This window comes from Primulina huaijiensis, chromosome 13 (genome assembly GCF_012295235.1).
Source record: "Primulina huaijiensis isolate GDHJ02 chromosome 13, ASM1229523v2, whole genome shotgun sequence".
NCBI classification, from domain to species: Eukaryota; Viridiplantae; Streptophyta; class Magnoliopsida; order Lamiales; family Gesneriaceae; genus Primulina; species Primulina huaijiensis.
In genome coordinates, this window is record NC_133318.1 from 4,227,039 (window position 1) to 4,248,396 (window position 21,358).

The following is a 21,358-nucleotide window of genomic DNA, read 5'->3' on the forward strand; positions in this document are numbered from 1 at the left end:
CGTTTTTTCAACGACTCATATGGTCATATGCATCCTTTCTAATAAAACCTAAATTTTGTGGCCCACATGCTTCATTTTCCATAAAAAAAAAAAACAACATTATAGACGGATATTCCAGCATTTACCATAACTTCTATAGTAGACTTTTTTTCATGTGATATATTGCGTGCCGATCTTAGAAAGTGATTTTGATCAGGTGCAAACTTCTCATGGTTATGCTCTTCCAAAAATCTACTCACCCACCATTCACCCCCTTTTTTCCCTTGTAATCTTCAATTTGGCTTTACATTGTGTTCTAATGACCGGCTTTTGATAAACTGGAATCATTTTACCAGAACATTTCTCATCTTTCAAACCTTCACATGAAAAATGAAATTATTTTGATTGAAGTTCATTGGTATGAGAAAAATATCGTTGATCACCCTTCCTCACAATAAATCCCTTGACATGCGCATATTGACAATACAATAAATAAGCATCTTCAACGCTGTTCACAACCTGCCCTACTTCCAGTTTACTCTCCAAAACATGGACAAAAGAGTTTTCATTTTGTACCTCAACATTTCCAGCTTCTTGATTGTAGTCTCCTTTCATCTCTTCAAGTGACAGTTGATTGTCATCTTCCATTTTCAAGCAACAAACCAACTGAATCAATAAAAAAAAAACTAGATGAATTTAAATATTTACTATAACACAAGGCAAATCAACTTGATCTACCGGAATGAAATAAAATTTTACTTGCATATTGGTCTACTGGAATCAAATAAAAAATCTGATCCTCACAAAGCATCCATCACTCTGCCAAGCTGCTTTATACCCCTGCATGTAAGATGCAATGTACACCATTTGATTCATGCCACATTCAAGTGTGAGAAATCAATTTGGGGATAAAAATAAATGAGAAAACAAGTTGATCCCCTATTACGTAATTAACTCACTCATCAATCTTCGTATTCATTGCTGATCTCGCAAGCTTTCTCCCTCCCAATTCTCTCTGTAATTCGGCGCTTAGGATTTTGTCTTACGAAGAATGATGCAAAATTCAGGTGGCAGCTTCTTCTCTCCCAGTAGCAAGATCATCTGAATTCTATATCAGCACCTTGCAATTTTATTTCACTGGAGAGGAACAATAGTTTACTTTCTGTTTAGTGCCAAAGGAGCAATAGATTACCGAGCCATTGATTTTTATTAGATGCTTATTTTTGCGTGTTTGCAAGAATAATAAACACACACACTACATCATAAAACAATGGGTATTTTCATGTTCTATAATTTTTACAACCAAAATGGAACACATAATATTGTTCACGGACCTGGCTTTTGCGTCGTAACAGTGGATTTCGGAACCGCCGTGGTGGAGGTACGATGGTCTTCGTTGGCGTGGTGGGGTACGGTGGAAGATTTGTTTAGAGCAAGAAGGGGTGTAAGCCGCTAGTTTGTTAATGGTGCATCGTAACGGTGGACTCCGAAATCGTCGTGGTGGAGGTATGGTGGTTTTCGTCGGCATGTTGGCAGTGCGGTTGAAGATTAGTGGGCGGAAGATTCACGTTTTCACTTTTGAGAGAGAGGACGTGAAGCTTGTAAGCCACTGGTTTGTTAAGAGCGGGATATGAAAATTTTGAAATAATGATCACAGTTTCAACCATGGTTTGGATTTGAGAAAGTTGGTCAAATCTTTAAAAAAATACAAAAACCCATTGACATATGAAAAAATGTGAATGGATCAGGACAGTGCTCCAGATGAATTTATTGTTTTGCACTAAAATAGTTCTATTTTGATTATTTGTCAGGGGCATGTTTTCCACGTCGGTATGATGTTTTTATTGTAAAAAAAATTATTTGAAGAAAAGTTTTTTTTTATTTTGAACATAAAAAGAAAGAAATTCAGAGTATTTTAGATAAATTTTTTTTTAAAAAAAGACATTGCTAAAAGAACTCTCTTTTGGTGCCTACAGCCTAGGGAGGAAAAAAATGCACATTTTAAGAAATACAAAAGGATTGAAATGATATTTTTAAAATTCAATATTATACTGTTCTAAAGCTATTTTTTCTACTCAATTTTATTTTTTAATTCTCTTTTAGAACATATTAAATGCGGCTCAAAATTACAAATGAATGAAATAATTTTACATGATGTTTCTCACGGAAATTGCGGGGCGTGCCTGGCACGTGATCGTGCCAAAGTTGTGAAATGATCCAACTCCTTTAATCAAACGCTGTAGATCTCGATTTGGTCGTAAGTTCTAGCTCATTCGAAAATTGCTCAAAAACAGAAACAAAAAATAAAGAATATGACAAAATTAGAGGAGGAATCCAATAACAACATCAAATATAATTATGTTGTTATGAACTTGATCAACATTTTTACAAAGAACATTGATGAATATATGGAATATTTAGAAGACTTTGCTACTGGAACTAGAAATTGACATAAACAGACATAAAATTGACAAAGAATTCTGCAGAGTTTTTGCTGTAGCTTTTTTGTGTTGATTTTTCGATTATCTCCTCTGGTTCTTTTCCTTGTTTGTCACATTCTGCACGTCAGTTTGGGCTCCTTTCCACGTTCTTCCATCTTGGGTAATGACTTTAACTGGATGCAACGTTCTTTTACTGGGCCAATTGCAACTCCACTGGGCTTTATCTGTTGGGCTTTTGCTTATGGCCTTCTGAAATATTTTTAAGCACAACAATTGCCCCCCGTAGCCAATTTGGTCAGTGGACAAATTTGGCTACATTAGTTATTTTATGGCGTTCCCCTCTTTTCTAAGGTTCTTAAATGAGCCCAAATAACAACTCGGCTACTAGGAGGATATATTCTACAAAGATGAGCTAATAGCTTAAACATGTTTTTTTAAAAATAAAATTCCCTCGCACACTCTCTGAGCATTTTTATTTTTCTGGTGTCCCTCAAAATGAGATTCACAAATATAATCTATTCACAATAAAAGATCCTAGTTTATCCTCACTTTCCATTCAAATCTCATTCTCCACCCTCCATTCCTCGATCTCCGCAACAAATCCCCAAAACCCCACAAACTCCCTTCCTTCTCCCCTTCGATCACCTCCTAGCAATACCCCTACGTTGGAAAACAGAAACGCTGCTTCGCCTTGCCGTCTTTCGATTTCGCCAATCGTCCGGACAACTTTAGTCGACTGCGAACCCCGGCTAGCGGCTTATTTTGCGCACCATCGAGGCCCGCTCTTCCCTTGCGTGGCTTGTTTTCGCCGCAATATCCTTCAAGGTACACCAGATATCACTCACCCTTCAGCGGATTTTGCTCTTCGTGTGGCTTGAGTTTCCCTTCGGTAGGTTCTGATTCCTCCACTCGCTACTCACCGGCCGTGCAACTCCAGGAAACGAGCAGATTCTCGGGTTCTCTCCTTTAATTAATATGGTGGAATCAATTGGATGATGCTCTCTGTGTTTGTTCGAAATTTTACGTTGATGTATTGGGGCATGCTTTGTGTTGCTATAGATTATTGAGCACTCTTTGGTAACGATCCTTATACATTGGTGATTCCCTGTTACTTGTTATGTACGAAATTCATATGTCACCTGGTACTCATTTTCGTCAGTGCCAAAGTTTCCTCCCATAGGGGTTTCTTGGTCTGAGATATGAGTGGCTTGCGTGTCTTAACTTGCAGGGAAAACCAGTGATCTTTCACTTGTAAACACGCTCTCCTACCCATCGAACCCAATCTCCTCCATCTACTACTGGGATGTCTGCTCCTGGGTTTTTTCATCTTCATCTGGGTCTAGTTTGTTAAATCCAATTTTGCCTTATTTCGAATTTTATACCATTTGTAGGCCTTCGACGATCATTGATGACAACTCCACCTCGGTGGAAATGTTTAATCACATCATTGACTCTTTCTACAGTCACATCCTCTTATTTACAGAGACCGCCAACATGCTGTTTCCCCTATCTACACTTAAGTCAATCGTTCTATTGTTGAATCGTGTCGTCATGCCTCCCTTTGAGTTTGCTAAATTTAAGTTTTTACCCCAGGGGAACGTCAATTGGAATGTCTGGGTTGATAGATTGAAAAAATTCGATGGGAGCACCTAGCGAAAATAAGGCCTTTATCAATTCATTGAAATGTCCACCATTGACCGCACCTTTAATCTTGATCTCCTTGATGGTGTCATTAGGTTGTGGGCGCCGCCATGTAATTCTTTTATACTCCCCTGTGGCCCCATGTCTGTAACTTTACAGGATGTTTTGAAACTTACGGGCCTTCCATTTATAGGGAATGAATATGCTGGACTAGTGGACACTTCAGGCTTACCCTAACTATCGGATCAATATTTGAACCCCTCTTCGTATTCCCAGGTTATTCACTGTTGGTGCGGGCTGAAACGAACCTCCCCCACTAATGACGAGCGCATAGCTTTTATGTGGGTTTTAATATAGAAATACCTTTTTTGTCCTTTTTTCAGCAAACCTACTATGGATATCTTACTCTTGCCAGCTCTTTGAGTGTTGGGCAGGTACACGGTTTGGATGTGATATTCCTGGGGTCCCTTTACCACTGGTTGAACGTCGCTGTGAACGACGCACACCTCTCTAAGCTCAATGGGGTTATGTGGATCCTCCAAATGTAGTTGTTTTCTTAATATCCCGAGCTAAAATCTCCACCGGGACCCCTTGCTGAGCGGTTACTGTTGAAGGAGCTCATGTCCTGTCAGAGTGACTTCACCGTTGTAGGGGTTTGTTCTTTTCTGCGATCTCTCCCTTTCGCTAGGGATATCTATCGTCCTATTTCATCCACAATCGCGGTCGAGGATTACCCATGGATCGGACACATGACTGCCAACAAAAAAACTGATGTGTTATCCTTTGTTAAAGATGTGCGCAATACAATCCTCTATCATCGTTTCTTAGTATATGACGGGACCTCCCCCCGCAACCAGAGTACCCACATCTTTGAATTCTATAATCCAGATTTGTACCTTTTTCAATTGGGTTTATGTCCTACTGTCCCCTCCAATTCTTTATACATGCCTCATCCTCTGAATGATATGATGAAAATAAAATTATCTCAGAAGAAGTTCACTTCCTTGTCTCTGATAGAGCTGTCAGAACAAGCAAAATCTTTCAAGACTCCCGTTATAGCGAGCCCCATTTCAGCGTCTGACGATTATTTTGAGTGGTGGACTGCACGATATGACCGTCTTATCACTGTGACTCTAGAAATTTTAGGTATAGCTTTTATCGCCTTTCATATGATTTGCTATTCTCATTGCTAAAATGTTATATGTTTGGATTGTAGATTCTCAAAATCCTCGACAGGTCCTGGATTTATCGGCTACTCAGAACGATAAAAAAGGCAAGGAGATGAAGCAAACATCCACCCAAATAGTTTCGGCTGCTCGAGAAAAGAAGACACTTGCATCCACCCCGTTGAGCCGGCGAACCCGATCCACCACCCAACTACCTCATGTAATTCCCCCACTCTCTTCCACTCCTATGGCTGATACTATGATAGTGGAAAATGATGACTTTTCCTCAGCCTCTGACCCTTCTGCTGGTCAAGAGACTGAGTCAGATGATTATGTCCATTTGGCCACTCATTTGGCCTCACTTAAACGCAGGAAAGTCCTCACAAAAAGTCATCCTGATGACATGGAAGAAAATCCTTTAGCGACCTGCTCTCATTCTCATGTAACAACCATTTTATTCCTCTTTTAGTTGTAATTTGAATCTCACTTCGCCCCTATCATTGTAGGATCTATCAGCACGACGAGCGATGGTCTCTTTGGTTGAGGAAACCTTGGACTTCGACTTCAGTTTCCTGCATTCAAGATCCTCTCATGCGGCCTCTTCTTCGAGTCTCCCTTCTGGCTTGGAGCTAGCCACTGCAAAAGCTTCACTACGGCGTTTTCTGAACATGAATCTCAATGCCTTAGAGGCCATGGAAAAGGCCACTGTTTTGTCTGCTGTGTCTGTTTTGAAAAACAGCCTTAATTTCCCCTCCTCCCCACTGTATGATGTGCTAAATACTTTGCCAACCATGTTCTTAGCTTTTCAGGCTTCGAGTTCTACTTGTTCGGAGACGTTGATTCAGATGAGAAACTTCAAGGAGCAAAAAGAGAAGTTGGATGGCATGCTCTCTGAGAGAAAATCGCCATGTCCACTTTACATCAGAAGAATGCGGAGTTTGATGTCAATGAAGAACTAGTGAAAAAGTTAGAGATGGAGCTCCCCCAACATAAAGCCGACATGGTAACCCTTCTACACGAAAGTGAGGTTTTAAAGGCTTCCTCTGATAGACTCAAGGCTGACATCCAATGCCTGAGCGACGATTTAATAAGTCAAAGACATGCCTATCAACAATGGGAAGACACCTTGAAAACGGCTGGGCAGACTCAGGTTGAGTGCCTGTCCAAATGGGAAGAGTTACGTCAACTTGATCTATCTTAAGCACTAGTTTTCACCCTTATTGAGATCCTGGTTTATGTTTTGGCACTTTCATGTAATGTTTGGACCGAAGTGTGGTACATTTATGATATGTTGCACTTGTTTGCCATGATTTGGCTTATTTTGTTTTGTTTCGTGAATGTTGAAAAGTGCTGTTAAAATACATTGTTGTCTTTGTATCTGTTGTTTGGGATTTATTTGCAGGTGTATATATTTTTGGCATATCACATTTACAAAGGAAACTCTGCCAAAATTTCTAAAAAATTTGAGCACCCGTAATATTAACGCAAATATCGCAAGTCAACATTTGCCACCAACAAACGACTAAATAACATCTTCCAAATAATGATCACCAAAATTTCAAGACATGCACTAAACGACCTTCACTTTGTAATTGATTTGGCCAACTAACAAACACTTTACCCAAAATTTATTAACTACAGCGAACTCCATGAGCCAGTATTTTTATTTATTTACAAATGTTCCATCACTATTTACAAACAAGTTCAGCAAAGGATGGCTTAAAAGCCTATTCCTCATATTACAGAAACTTCCTATAAGTCAATATGATAATTTTAAAACAAAGTGGCCTTTGAGCCTACTCTGCACCATTCTTCCTCACATTCCAATTTCACGAACCATTTACCTTCGATGTCCCTACCCAACTACTAGGATAATAATGCTTCAAGTACTTTCCATTGATGCACCTCCTGTGTGGCTCACCGTCTAAACTCGCCAACCAGTATGCATTTCAATCCAACACTCAATGAACTTTAAACGGTCCTTCCCAATTAGGCGACCATTTACCGAACTCCCTGTCTTTGGATCCGAGGGGTAGAACTACCTTCCAAACTACGTCTCCCTCCTTGAATATTTTCTATTCACATGCTTATTGTAACTTCTAGCCACCTTGGATTTCTGAAGCATTAAAGCATTATACGTTTGCATTCTCAACTCATCCAATCTTCCAGTTCCATAATCATTGCTTCCGTGTAGAGCTCTGGCTCTAATTCATTCTTCTTCATCACTCTTAAAGAAGGAATCATCACGTAACTCTTCCCATTTGGACAGGCACTCGACCTGAGTCTGCCCAGCCGTTTTCAAGGTGTCTTCCCACTGTTGATAGGCATGCCTTTGACTTATTAAATCGTCGCTCAGGCATTGGATGTCAGCCTTGAGTCTATCAGAGGAAGCCTTTAAAACCTCACTTTCGTGTAGAAGGGTTACCATGTCGGCTTTATGTTGGGGGAGCTCCATCTCTAACTTTTTCACTAGTTCTTCATTGACATCTAACTCCGCATTCTTCTGATGTAAAGTGGACCTGGCGATTTTTCTCTCAGAGAGCATGCCATCCAACTTCTCTTTTTGCTCCTTGAAGTTTCTCATCTGAATCAACGTCTCCGAACAAGTAGAACTCGAAGCCTGAAAAGCTAAGAACATGGTTGGCAAAGTATTTAGCACATCATACAGTGGGGAGGAGGGGAAATTAGGGCTGTTTTTCAAAATAGACACAGCAGACAAAACAGTGGCCTTTTCCATGGCCTCTAAGGCATTGAGATTCATGTTCAGAAAACGCCGTAGTGAAGCCTTTGCAGTGGCTAGCTCCAAGCCAGAAGGGAGACTCGAAGAAGAGGCCGCATGAGAGGATCTTGAATGCAGGAAACTGAAGTCGAAGTCCAAGGTTTCCTCAACCAAAGAGACCATCGCTCGTCGTGCTGATAGATCCTACAATGATAGGGGCGAAGTGAGATTCAAATGACAACTAAAAGAGGAATAAAATGGTTGTTACATGAGAATGAGAGCCGGTCGCTAAAGGATTTTCTTCCATGTCATCAGGATGACTTTTTGTGAGGACTTTCCTGCATTTAAGTGAGGCCAAATGAGTGGCCAAATGAACATAATCATCTGACTCAGTCTCTTGACAAGCAGAAAGGTCAGAGGCTGAGGAAGAGTCATCATTTTCCACTATCATGGTATCAGCCATAGGAGTGGAAGCGAGTGGGGGAATTACATGAAGTAGTTGGGTGGTGGATCGGGTTCGCCGCCTCAACAGGGTGGATGCAAGTGTCTTCTTTTCTCGAGCAGCTGAAACTATTTGGGTGGAGGTTTGCTTCATCTCATTGCCTTTTTTATCGTTCGAGTAGCCGATAAATCCAGGACTTGTCGAGGATTTTGAGAATCTACAATCCAAACATAGAACATTTTAGCAATGAGAATAGCAAATCATATCAAAGGCGATAAAAGCTATACGTGAAATTTCTAGCGTCACAGGGATAAGACGGTCATATCGTGCAGTCCACCACTCAAATAATCGTCAGATGCTGAAATGAGGCTCGCTATAACGGGAGTCTTGAAAGATTTTGCTTGTTCTGACAGCTCTATCAGAGACAAGGAAGTGAACTTCTTCTGAGATAATTTTATTTTCATCATATCATTTAGATGATGAGGCAGGTATAAGGCATTGAAGGGGACAGTAGAACATAAACCCAATTGAGAATGGTACAAAGTTGGATTATAGAATTCAAAGATGTGGTACTTTGGTCGCGGGGGGAGGTCCCATCATATACTAAGAAACTAGGATGGAGGATTGTAGGGCGCACATCTTTAACACATCAGTTTTTTTGTTGGCAATCATGTGTCCGATCCAAGGGTAATCCTCGACCGCAATTGTGGAGGAAATAGGAAGGTAGACCGTCCTAGCGGAAAGGGAGATATCGCAGAAAAGAACAAACCCCTGCAACGGTGAAGTCACTCTGACAGGACATGAGCTCCTTCCACGATAACCGCTCAGCAAGGGGTCCCGGTGGTGATTTTAGCTCGGGAAAATAAGAAAACAACCACATTTGGAGGATCCACATAACCCCATTGAGCTTAGAAAGGGGTGCATCGTTCACAGCGACATTCAACCAATGGTAAAGGGATCCCAGGAACATCACACCCAAACCGTGTACCTGCCCAACACTCAAAGACCTGGCAAGAGCAAGATATTCTATTGTAGGTTTGCCGGAAGAAGGAAAAAAATATTTGCATATTAAAACCCAAATTAAAGCTACGCGCTCATCACTAGTGGGGGGAGGTTCGTTTCACCCCGCACCAACAGCGAATAACCTGGGAATACGAAGACGTGTTCAAATATTGATCAGATAGTTGGGGCAAGCCTGAAGTGTCCACTAGTTCAGCATATTCATTCCATATAAATGTAAGGCTCGTAAGTTGCAAAACATCCTGTAAAGTTACAGACATGGGGCCACATGGGAGTATAAAAGAATTACATGGCGGCGCCCACACCCTAATGACACCCTCAAGGAGATCAAGATTAAAGGTCTGGTCAATGATGAACATTTCAATGAATTGATAAAGGCCTTGTTTTCGCCAGGTGCTCCCATCGAATTTTTTCAATCTATCAACCCATGCATTCTAATTGACGTTCTCCTGGGGTGAAGACTTAAATTTAGCAAACTTAAAGGGGGGCGCAACGACACGATTCAACAATGTAGCGTTTGACTCAAGTGTAGATAGGGGAAACAGCATGTTGGCGGTCTCTGTAGATACAAAAATGTGACTGTAGGAAGAGTCAATGATGTGATTAAAGACTTCCACCGGAGTGGAGTTGTCATCAATGATCGTCGAAGGCCTGCAAATGGTATAAAATTCGAAATAAGGCAAAATGGGATTTAACAAACTAGACTCAGATGAAGATGAAAATACCCAGGAGTAGACATCCCAGTAGCAGATGGAGGAGATTGGGTTCGATGGGTAGGAGAGCGTGTGCTCACAAGTGAAAGATCAATGGTTTTCCCTGCAAGTTAAGACACGCAAGCCACTTCATATCTCAGACCAGGAAACCCCTATGGAAGGAAACTTTGGCACTGAAGAAAAAGAGTACCATGTGACATAGGAATTTCGTACATAACAAGTAACAGGGAATCACCAATGTATAAGGATCGTTACCAAAGAGTGCTCAAGAATCTATAGCAACACAAAGTATGCTCCAATACATCAACGTAAATTTTCGAACAAACACAGAGAGCATCATCCAATTGATTCCACCATATTAATTAAAGGAGGGAACCTGAGAATCTTCCCGTTTCCTGGAGTTGCACGGCTGGTGAGTAGCGAGTGGAGGAATCAGAACCTAGCGAAGGGAAACTCACGCCACACGAAGAGAAAAATCCGAAGAAGGGTGAGTGATATCTTGTGTACCCCGAAGGATATTGCGACAAAGACAAGCCACGCAGGGGAAGGGGGGCCTCGATGGTGCGCAAAATAAGCCGCGGGCCGAGGTTCGCAGTCGACTAAAGTCGTCCGAACGGTTGGCGAAATCGAGGAACGAGGGACGGCAAGGCGAAGCAGCGTTTCTATTTTCCGGCGTAGGGGTATTGCTAGGAAGTGATCGAAGGGGAGAAGGAAGGGAGTCTGTGGGGTTTTGGGGATTTGTTGCGGAGATCGAGGAATGGAGGGTGGAGAACGAGATTTGAAAGGGAAGTGAGGATAAACTAGGATCTTTTATTGTGAAGGGATTATATTTGTGAAGCTCATTTTGATGGACACCAGAAGAATCGAAATGCTCAAGGAGTGTCTTTCAGCGATTAGCTCATCTTTGTATAATTTATCATCCCAGTAGCCGAGTTGTTATTTGGGGTCATTTAGGAACCTTAGAGAAGAGGGTCACGCTATAAAATAACCAATGTAGCCAAATTTTCCCACTGGCCAAATTGGCTACGAGGGACAATTGTTGTGCCTAAAAATATTTCAGAAGCCCATAAGCAAAAGCCCAACAGATAAAGCCCAGTGGAGTTGCAGTTGGCCTGGTAAAAGAACGTTGCGGCTAGTTAAGCCATTACCCAAGATGGAAGATCGTGGAGTGATCGTGGAAAGGAGCCCAAACTACCGTGCAGAATGTGACAAAAACAAGGAAAAGAGCCAGAGGAGATCATCGACAAATCAACACAAAAAAGCTACAGCAAAAACTCTGCAGAATTCTATGTCAATTTTATGTCTGTTTATGTCAATTTCTAGTTCCAGTAGCAAAGTCTTCTAAATATTCCATATGTTCATCAATATTCTTTGTAAAAATGTTGATCAAGTTCATAACAACATAATTATGTTTGATGTTGTTAATGGATTCCTCCTTTAATTTTATCATATTCCTCATTTTGTGTTTCCTTTTTTGAGCCATTTTCGAAAGAATTAAAACTTATGAACAAATCGAGATCTACAGCGTTTGATTAAAAGAGTCGGATCATTTCACAACTTTGGCACGATCACGTGCCTGGCACGCCCCGCAATTTTCATGAGAAACAATTATATAAAAAAAATATTTATATAATTTGAGATAACGCTTAAATGAAGATAACGATATTTTGTCGTTAAATTGACTTCTTTATCTTGACTGAATGAAACTGTAACTAATAAAAAAAATTATATTTTAAAAATCATAAATTATTTTTTCTAACAAATTTAATTTTAAATTAAATATTTTTAAAAAGTCAAATTTTTATTTTTGTTAGATGAATAAATTTTGATTAATTTTTTTAAACAAATTTAAAAATATTTATACTGAAATAATAATAATAATAATAATAATAATAATATCAATTTATGGATAATCAACAAACCAAAATCCAAGACACACTCTTTTAAAAGTTGAAAAACGTAATATCATATAAAAAAGTATATTTATTTAATATGATAGAGAGTGGTGATAACTAAATATATAAAAATAACACAAAATTCAAAATCATAGTCCAAATTAAATGAAATGACACAATAAATATAAACACTTAAATATAGTTTATATTTTCAAGTGACATCAAATTCAAATGTGAAGTCTTTTGAAGTTTTAAAAAAGAAATTGAAAATACTTCACATTTAATTACATATTTATTTTATATTTGTTTTCAAATATTTAATGTGATAGGTAAATATATTAATAACAATAAATAATTTTTCATAATATGGCAAAAACTTTGTTTATATATATAAATTTCAATATGGTTATAATAATTATGATCATATATATACAGCGTATTCCTATATGAAATATATCAAAATCAAAGGCTATCAAAGTATCATAAATCTTTGAAGCAAATGCACAACTCGCTTTAACTCAAACAAGAGCCCAAGAATTTCTATCTAAAATAAACTAAAGGGGGTTCATTCGATGGTAGCTGAGGTAATACCTCGACTGGATCCGACGACACAAAAGGGAGCCAAATCATTTTTTACATGTGCTTCCACAAGTATGTTTGGCTCATTATGACCACTGGATCAGTACTACCACTCTAGGAAATCGAACTTAAGCTAACCTGAATTGATTTTTTTATCTGAATTCAGCGACCTCGAACACTCTAGCAGTTCCATCGATTGAAACAGCTACCAAGAAATCTCCATTAGAAGATTTGTCAATCGACTGAATTGGACCTGTGTGTCCACATAATATTCTTGCACAGTTTCCGGAGAGACTATCCCATATTCGAACTTTCCCATCGACGCAGCCTGTGGCCATAAATCTAGAACCAGCTAGCCAAAGCAAACAAGTGACTCCATCCTGCCAAAAAGGACTCAGATAAGCCCTTGCAACGATCACCCACGAAAGAATCATGGGGAGATTTGATCCAAATACATAGGAATATGCTTGTTAGAGATGGATGTGATTAGTGTGGGATCAAGACTAGATCTAACCAAATTTCACTGCCTCAAAGGCACCTCAAGAAACCCCCTCCAAAATAAAAGGACTGCCAAAATCCACCTTTTATTCTACTTGAATACTCTTATTCTGTGAATGCATCATCACCAAGAAAATAACTTTTTACTGATAATTTCTTATCTATTACAGTATCATCACCCTGAGAAACTACAACCCAATCTGCGACTGAACATTACATGACGCTGAGAAAAATGACACAATACGAACATAAAATACCAAATTGACGCCTTCTTATTAATTGCAGATTTCAAACTTACAACGTTAATCTTAATTGCTTCCCATCTATGTCCTGATACTTGGATGCTCTCATGGACGGATCTTTTCACATTATTGCACATAAGGAGTTTCTGAAGAATGGATCATGACTTGAACATGCATGAAGCTCAACCAAACAGCTTACAACATAATATTAGAGATATTTGCAAAGACAAACTCAGTGCCATACCTCGGACAACATGGATGATTTCACCTGTTCTAGGATTCCAAACTCTCATTGTTGCATCATCGGAACCACTACATATTACTTTACCTTCAGAAAGTAAGTGTTGGTTATAAATGAGGATTTTTGAAATAATATAATAGTCACCAAAAGAAAGCACTAAAGATCAATACCATCAGGAGTAAAATCACCACAAGTTACACTACTCCCATGCCCGGTGAAAACATTCAAAAAAGCAGCCTTGTCAGCATTCCACATCCACACAGAAGATTCGTCAGAACCAGCTAAGATCAAATGTCCTTTTGGATGCCACCTGACCCACTGTACAATTTCCAGTTCAGACAACATATACAAAGAAATAATTCACAATCATAAGTTTGAATATCACCTCAATGTTCCCTGTAGGACCTTCAAGTGTGCATCTTAAGTCTCCGCTAGCTGTGTCCCATATTTTAACAACTCCATCCAAGCCTCCAGATGCAAGTAACTTTCCATCTAGACTAAAAGCTAAACAAGATACGGAGTCCTGGTGACCTGCACAAGGACGTTTGGGATCCTCAAACACAAGGGAGTAGAATGCAATCAACTGGTAGGGGTCATGATAACTTATTAACTAATAATGCCGTTGTATTCATTTGAGAAGAAACAAGTAACATTGATCTTATTCATGCTTTTTATTTCAATGTTCAAGCAATTTACACAAGTAATCTGTTTATCATAATCCTTCATTAGACTTCAAGTTTGCAAACCAAGGATTTTTATAGTGACACACTTAAAATTCTTGAAATTCATAAGTCGTTTATTAGATTGTTTGACACCATACACAAATTTGGAAAGATCCCATGAACCAACAAATGTTCAAAAACACTTTTATTTTTTTGGTTTCAGAAACTCTCAATTACATACCTTCTAATGCAAAACTCCAGTCTCCTTGATTGATCTTCCATAAGAATCCTTTATCATCGCCACCGCCAGTAGCAACCAATGTAGGATCCGTTGGACTGCATGCAGCGGTGTATAGTTCACCTAGAAGCAAAGGAACAAATATCTAAATCTCCGTTAGAAGAATTAATACAAAGAAACTAACACATTATATTGGCCTCATTAACTGAAATAGCATTCAAAACCAGAAAACATAGTGCTTAATCTGCATAACAATTAAATATGTGGAATTAATAAAAGAAATATGAAACACTATTGGTAAGCAGAAAAAGACACGGTGCACCTGTATGACCCGTAAATATGTGTATTGAATCATCAACAACATCTGCAACCATAATTGCACAACAGGGTAAGATAAAAGACAAATGTACTAGAAAATAATTTGAGATATAAACTCATTTATATATATAAAAAAAGTTCTATAAATGTACCACAAAGAGCGCTCTCATGCCATCACACTATTTACCAGCAGTCCCTAAAGTTGTCATTTTACGAAATGAATTCATAGTCCAACTAGAACTTTTTACAATTCATTTTTTCCTAATTCGGTGCTTCAAACAGATTATCACTGAATTGATATTGTAAGTAGGAAAAACACAGCTCTTCAGTGTTTCTATTCCACCTTGTGCACTCTTTCATTCACTCAATAAATCAGAAAAACAAGTTCGCATTAAACAGATTACGAATATCTTGCATGCATATTGGGGACAAATAAAAAAAAGTATTAGTGATATATTATTTAATATCTGATACTCAAGGGNCGTCATACTCACCAATGTTAGATTGTCGGAAATTCGGAGGAAGCCCTTCCTCCAAGATGGCTAGTGAAAAAGGGCTTCTTCTCTTGGGTACCGGCGCTCTGCTTCCTACCTGCTCCCTCAACCTCCGTATCTCTTTCCACATCTCCCCCATCTCACTAATCTCCCCAGTTGGGAGGGGTTGCGTCTCCTCCACCCTGCTCTGGTGGACTTCAACATTTTCCTCACGTTCCTGACGAGCGGCCTGTTCCTCTACAAACACAGACTCTTGATTCCTTTTCATGGCCTCATCCACTGTCCGGGTGATAAATTGGCCCAACTGCTCCAGGGTCAAGTTCCCCACGTTCTCATTGGGACGGGTTTGCTCGACCCTTGTCTCGTGAAGGGGCTGCTCGGTTCTTGTCTCTTGACGAGGTTGTTCCTGTCTCGTCTCAAGACGCGGTTGTTCATGTCTTGTCTCAACATGAGACTGTTCGGGTCCCCTTTGAGGACGCGATGATGCTGAGGTAGCTCTTCTACTTCCTTTCCTGCCTACCATCTCTACGTCTCAACTCAAGTTTTCCCACAGACGGCGCCAAGTGATACTCACGGGAAATTTCGGGTCCGATCCCAACGAGCGTCACTAGTTCAGACGTGGGCTCTAAGATCACCCTGAGCCTGAAATCAAGAATAAGACCGTTAGAAGGGGGCCAGGAGGGTGTCCTGGCGTAGCCCCTCCGACGCTCAAGTCAGAGACTGAGGATATATGAGGAGGGCAGCTAAGGGTGCTGCTGAAAACAATATAGTGAATAATCCAACTGAACGCTCAAACCTGGTATTTATAGGGGGATGCCTGGGCTTGTCATGGGCCCTTTACCTGTGGGCCCTAGATATGGGCCGGATCTTGATGGGCTCATCCATGGGGGGCTCATCCATGGGGTATCAATATCAAATATGGACACCTTCTTCTCCATCAGAGCCTCCTTCATCATCCGCATCTGGAAGTTCTGAAATCGCAAGCAATTAAATTACAAATAAAATGAAGTAGAAATTTAGGAACAAATACAGTGGCATGATGAACACGTGGGACTGTTAAAAAAGAAGCCAACTTCAAAGAAAAAGGCAGTCTGCGATACTCTTTTTGGCAGTGTTCTANTGTCATGGGCCCTTTACCTGTGGGCCCTAGATATGGGCCGGATCTTGATGGGCTCATCCATGGGGGGCTCATCCATGGGGTATCACCAGTCTCCCCCTCCCGAGTCGAACTGAATCGTAGGTTCAAAGTTCGATTAATTGTGATGTCCTCGGTTTATCGGCGATGAGGGCGTACCGTGCCAGGAAAATTAATTTCGTTTGTCGTTAACGAATGATGTTACCACAGCGAAAATTACGGGGATCGACCTGACCGGTCAGGTCGCGGGGATCGACCTGCCCGGTCAGGTCGTGGGGGTTTGGGGGCAACGCCCCCAAAAGCTCTTCAGAAACAAGCAATCGCAAGGGTGAGGCCGTGCAATTTTCCTGCTGTTCGTCAGTCTCCAAAGATTTGGAAACAAATCAAATCGTAATCCTGCTTTGAAGAGAAAGATATCAAATCAAATCGCAATCTTGATTTGAAAANAGTTGCGACACATATAGGAGCCAGTGCATTGTAGTCAGGGATTCACATAGTGCGTGGAATCTTNTTCACTCACCAGCTCTCCCCTGCCCACGCTTCACCTGCGCGTTAACCTTAGCGCCGCTTCACAATCACCCTACTGTCACCTTCGCCCGCAGCTCCGGCCGCCGTCTCGCCCAACAGCTCTCACGTGCACCTTAGACACCGCCTGGCTCGAGCTCAGCGCCCGCCTAAGCCCTCAACGCGCAACCTCGCCCCCAGCAGCCCTGCCCTCTGCCACGCTCGCCTCACCGCCCCCGCCACGCTCGCCTCGCCGCACGAGCCCTTNGGATCATGGGGCGATGCGACTAGACGCTCTTACCATGATCCGATGGGTGCAATCAGAAATGAGTTTTGACATTCTTGTTTAAGGTGTTGATGAAAAGAATGAGGCTAACTAGGGTAAGCCCGAATAAAGAAAATTTTCCTGAATCACAAAGAGTTGTGAACCCACGGCTAGCTATATCCCTGAACCATTGAGGGTCACACAAGTACTGGATTATCTTGTTCCCGTTGAGATAATAAATTCAAGGAGTTGAATTTATAGAAAACATTGAGAAAATAAATTCAATGAGTTGAATTTATAAGAAATAAGTTTGATATGATCAATCGATAAGCTTATAAATAAAGTTTATAAAAGCTTATAGAAATTTTGAGAGCTTGACTGTTAAAGACAGTCAAAGGGAGTGCACCTGTCTTATTTAGACATTCTCGAAATTAAAGTGTGCATCATAATAACAAATAAGTTGAAATTGTCACATCGATGATGTTGGATCGTCGATCGGGATTATGATGATATTAATATAATGGGAGCATGGATCATGGGCTTGTAAGAGTGTAAACCCACCATGCTAATTTATTAAAGTTTAAATGGGCTTTAATAATTAAATTATATTTTAATTGAGTTAAAATATAACCTATTAAAGTTTTATAAAATATGGTATTGATTTATGCAATATGAAAATATTCATGATACCATAATTTTAAAAACTTGCACACAAAACAAAATAATATTAATGCATGATATTCTCAAAATATATGTATTAATATTCGAGATTGTATTTAATATGGCATGGATTTAGAATCTTTAGTTATCTTAATTAATTGGATTAATTAAGTAAAAAGAAAGGTTAGAAATGTAATTAGAATATTTTTATTATTCTAATGGAATGCATTTGAGAAAGATTTTTGGAAATCGAGATTGGTATTCAATAAGAATATTTCGTTAACTTAATTAATTTAATTAATTAAGTAAATGAATTATTAGTATTAAAATAAGGATTTTCTTATCCTTAAGATGGGGGCATGCATTCGGTGGAGAATTGGATTCTCATCAACAGGATTGCATCCGAAAAACCAAGAAAAAAAAAAAAGGAGGAAACTTTCGGCTCTTCCATGGAGCTCTCGAAAAATCCTTCTCAAAACAAGAAAAATTTGACCACTCTAAGTTTGAGAGTTGTGTTGATTTTTAGTGTTTTATCTCAACGCAAAATATCTTCAAAAATTACTAGTGCAATTTTGAAGAGGAATAAATATTCCAGTAGTGGACCGGATTAGGAGTTCTTGAAGAAAGTTCGTAGGGAATTACAACAAGAGCTACGTACGCTAATTCCGGATTAGTTGGAGCCAAGTGAAATTATTCACTAAAGGTATATTACTAAACATCCTATGTATGTTTATTTATTAAAACCATACGATTGTACCAAATAATTTTGATTGTCAAAATAAAATAAAAATTTTAAAACTTCCGCTACGTTTTGGGCACGAGAAAACCGAGATCCAACACTAAATGGCGGTCAAGGCGGCCGCCTAGGCATAAGGCGGGGGTGTTAGGCAGTCCTAGCTATACGGCGTTGGGGAGGCGGGGCGAGGCGGCGAGCGAGGCGGACAGTCGAGATTTTTAAGTTGTATCAACAATTTTAAAAACCTAGTCAACAATTTTAAAAACTTAGTCAACGATTTTGAGTCCGATGATGAGAAAATCATGGATGTAGTAAATGGTGCATATGTAGATGATTTGGAAGATTAGTTATGTTTAGTCTACTACTTGTTCTAATGATGGATAATTGATTGAAACTTTGAAATTTAAACTTAGTTTTATCTAAATGATATTATATTGTATGAAGCTTCTTTGTGCTTAAACATTATTTAATTGCACATTTTACATTAAAAAAAATGATGATCTATGATTATGTATATTGCATGATTATCTATTGCATGATTATTTATGATTATCTATAAAAAAATTACTTAAAAAATTCAACCGTCTAGGCAGTGCCCAACCGAGGCGGTAGGCGGTCACTGACCGCCCCGCCACCGCCTCCCGCTATTTACAACCTTGCTTTTTGATAAAAGAAAAAAAATTTCATTCAACATACAAAATTTTTATATGAAAATCATTCACCAACTTAAATATACTCTACATTGGATGGCCACCAATTACTACAAGTAAAAAGTTTTAACCAAAGGACTTCTAACACCCATTCCTAAAAAATTTCATCAGAACATGAAATTATTAGAATCACCAATGTAATTAAATCTGACTACCCCATTATTTTGTAAAAAGTGGATGACAGCAGGCAATTCTTACAATATACCTTCTTCATCGACATCATATTCATTAATGATATCGCTTTCATCCAGAAAATCCTCTCCTTGACCTTCATCGTGGACCGGAGAAGCCACATTCATTTCTGAAACATACAGAAAAGGAAACTTCAGTCCAAGTGATAATCAAAATTTGATAATATTACCAATGAATGCCACCATATATCAAAGAACTAGCAATAAGTTTGACAAAAACAATATCTTTATCAGTCGAATTTACTTTAACTAAATATAATCCAACAGAATTGAATGAGTTTGATGGGATCAAATCTAAATCATGAAAGGAAAATAAATTACTGTTTGTATTATTTCCGCAGCTCGTTTCAGCTCAACTGAGAAAATGTCAGCAAAATGAAAAGGTGGAACTTTTAAGCTCAAGCAGTCGAGCTTGAATCAAATTCGACCTTTCAAATGAGCCTAACCAGCTCCAAAATCATATAAAAGCTGAAAAATCGAATTGAGCCTAGGAAAGCAGATCAAATAACAAATAAACAATATGAAATTGATCTTGTATCATAACACAAACTAAAGTTGTACATAAAAAATCTGAACTTTGATGTACCCAAAAAATAGATGAAGTACAAAGAGGCGGCTTATACGGGGTGAGGTCGGCCGGTGGTGTGAGCGGTGGTCAAGGGTTTTCGCCGCCGGCTGAGTTTAAGGGATTGTTGATTTTGGAAATTCAAAATTTGTACACTGAATAATAACAATAATAATAATAATAATAATAATATCTGAAAAAAGATTAACAATCTTCTTCATATTATTTATTTATTTAATTAATACCCATGCATCTTACTCAATTTTTCTTGATATATATGTTTAAATTTAAATTTAAACTTTTCAAAAGCAACAACAAAACCTTATGAAAATTGACTACTATAATAATTATTATATTAGAATAACTAGTCATAACTTTAATCGTAAGGATTGTTGTGAAAAAGTAAAAATTTACGGTAAAAAGTAAAAATCTCAAACTCTCAAAATTATCACACTACACACTTTATAATATTTTTCTTTCAACTCAATTGTGATTTTCTTCACAAATGAGAGATCTATTTATAGAAAATTTTTACAAATAATCCAAAATTAAATTACATCATTACCTTCATCATCACACACAAATTTCAATATTCAACACCTAATTTTACCTAATTTTCAACATTCAAATATTCAATACACACATTTTAAATATTATTTTTCAACACTCCCCCTTGTGATGATGATCATAATGATTGTCTTCATTACGTGTTTTTATACTGGTTTGTTAAAAATCTTACTAGGAAAAACCCATTGGGATAAAAACCATAGTAAGGGAAAAAGAGTGCAGTCACGTAAACTCCCCCTCATGTTGACACGAACAATTCTTCACAAATTTCGTAGATTGCGCATCCCAATATTATATATGTGCTTTCTGAATATTGTCGTAGGAAGTGCCTTTGTGAAGAGATCTGATGAGTTTTCACTTGATTGAATGTGACGAACATCAATACATTTATTCTTCTCAAGCTCCTTGGTGAATGCGAAGAACTTAGGAGGAATATGTTTAGTTCTGTCGCTTTTTATGTATCCTTCTTTCATTTGAGCAACACATGCAGCATTATCTTCATATAGTATCACAGGCTTCTCGTCGAATGATAATCCGCATGAGATTTGGATATGTTGAGTCATTGATTTTAACCACACACATTCACGGCTTGCTTCATGTAGTGCAATAATCTCGGCATGATTTGATGAAGTTGTTACAAGTGTTTGTTTCTGTGAACGCCAAGAAATTGCAGTGCCTCCACGAGTAAATACATATCCAGTTTGAGAACGTGCTTTGTGTGGATCAGATAAGTATCC

At 38.8% G+C, this 21,358-nt stretch overlaps 3 protein-coding genes across 3 annotated transcripts; 1 reads left to right on the top strand and 2 right to left on the bottom strand.

Moving 5' to 3' along the window:
• The first annotated feature begins 3,633 nt into the window (after positions 1–3,633).
• On the top strand, positions 3,634–6,186 carry LOC140991899 (uncharacterized). Its single transcript, XM_073462062.1, has 3 exons — positions 3,634–3,737; positions 5,278–5,669; positions 5,734–6,186. The coding sequence occupies exons 2-3, from the start codon at positions 5,343–5,345 to the stop codon at positions 6,184–6,186; spliced, it is 780 nt and encodes a 259-aa protein (XP_073318163.1). The 5' UTR covers positions 3,634–3,737; positions 5,278–5,342.
• Positions 6,187–7,436: 1,250 nt separating this feature from the next.
• On the bottom strand, positions 7,437–8,697 carry LOC140991900 (uncharacterized). Its single transcript, XM_073462063.1, has 2 exons — positions 8,215–8,697; positions 7,437–8,150 (listed from the first exon to the last, which is right to left on the bottom strand). Exons 1-2 carry the CDS (start codon positions 8,539–8,541, stop codon positions 7,437–7,439), a joined length of 1,041 nt encoding a protein of 346 aa, XP_073318164.1. The 5' UTR covers positions 8,542–8,697.
• Positions 8,698–12,736: 4,039 nt separating this feature from the next.
• Positions 12,737–20,049, bottom strand: LOC140990962 (uncharacterized). The gene is made up of 9 exons (XM_073460856.1): positions 19,811–20,049; positions 19,504–19,599; positions 16,215–16,259; positions 14,799–14,840; positions 14,480–14,599; positions 13,962–14,107; positions 13,747–13,894; positions 13,580–13,663; positions 12,737–12,975 (listed from the first exon to the last, which is right to left on the bottom strand). Exons 2-9 carry the CDS (start codon positions 19,595–19,597, stop codon positions 12,938–12,940), a joined length of 717 nt encoding a protein of 238 aa, XP_073316957.1. The 5' UTR covers positions 19,598–19,599; positions 19,811–20,049; the 3' UTR covers positions 12,737–12,937.
• Between the last annotated feature and the right edge of the window lie 1,309 nt (positions 20,050–21,358).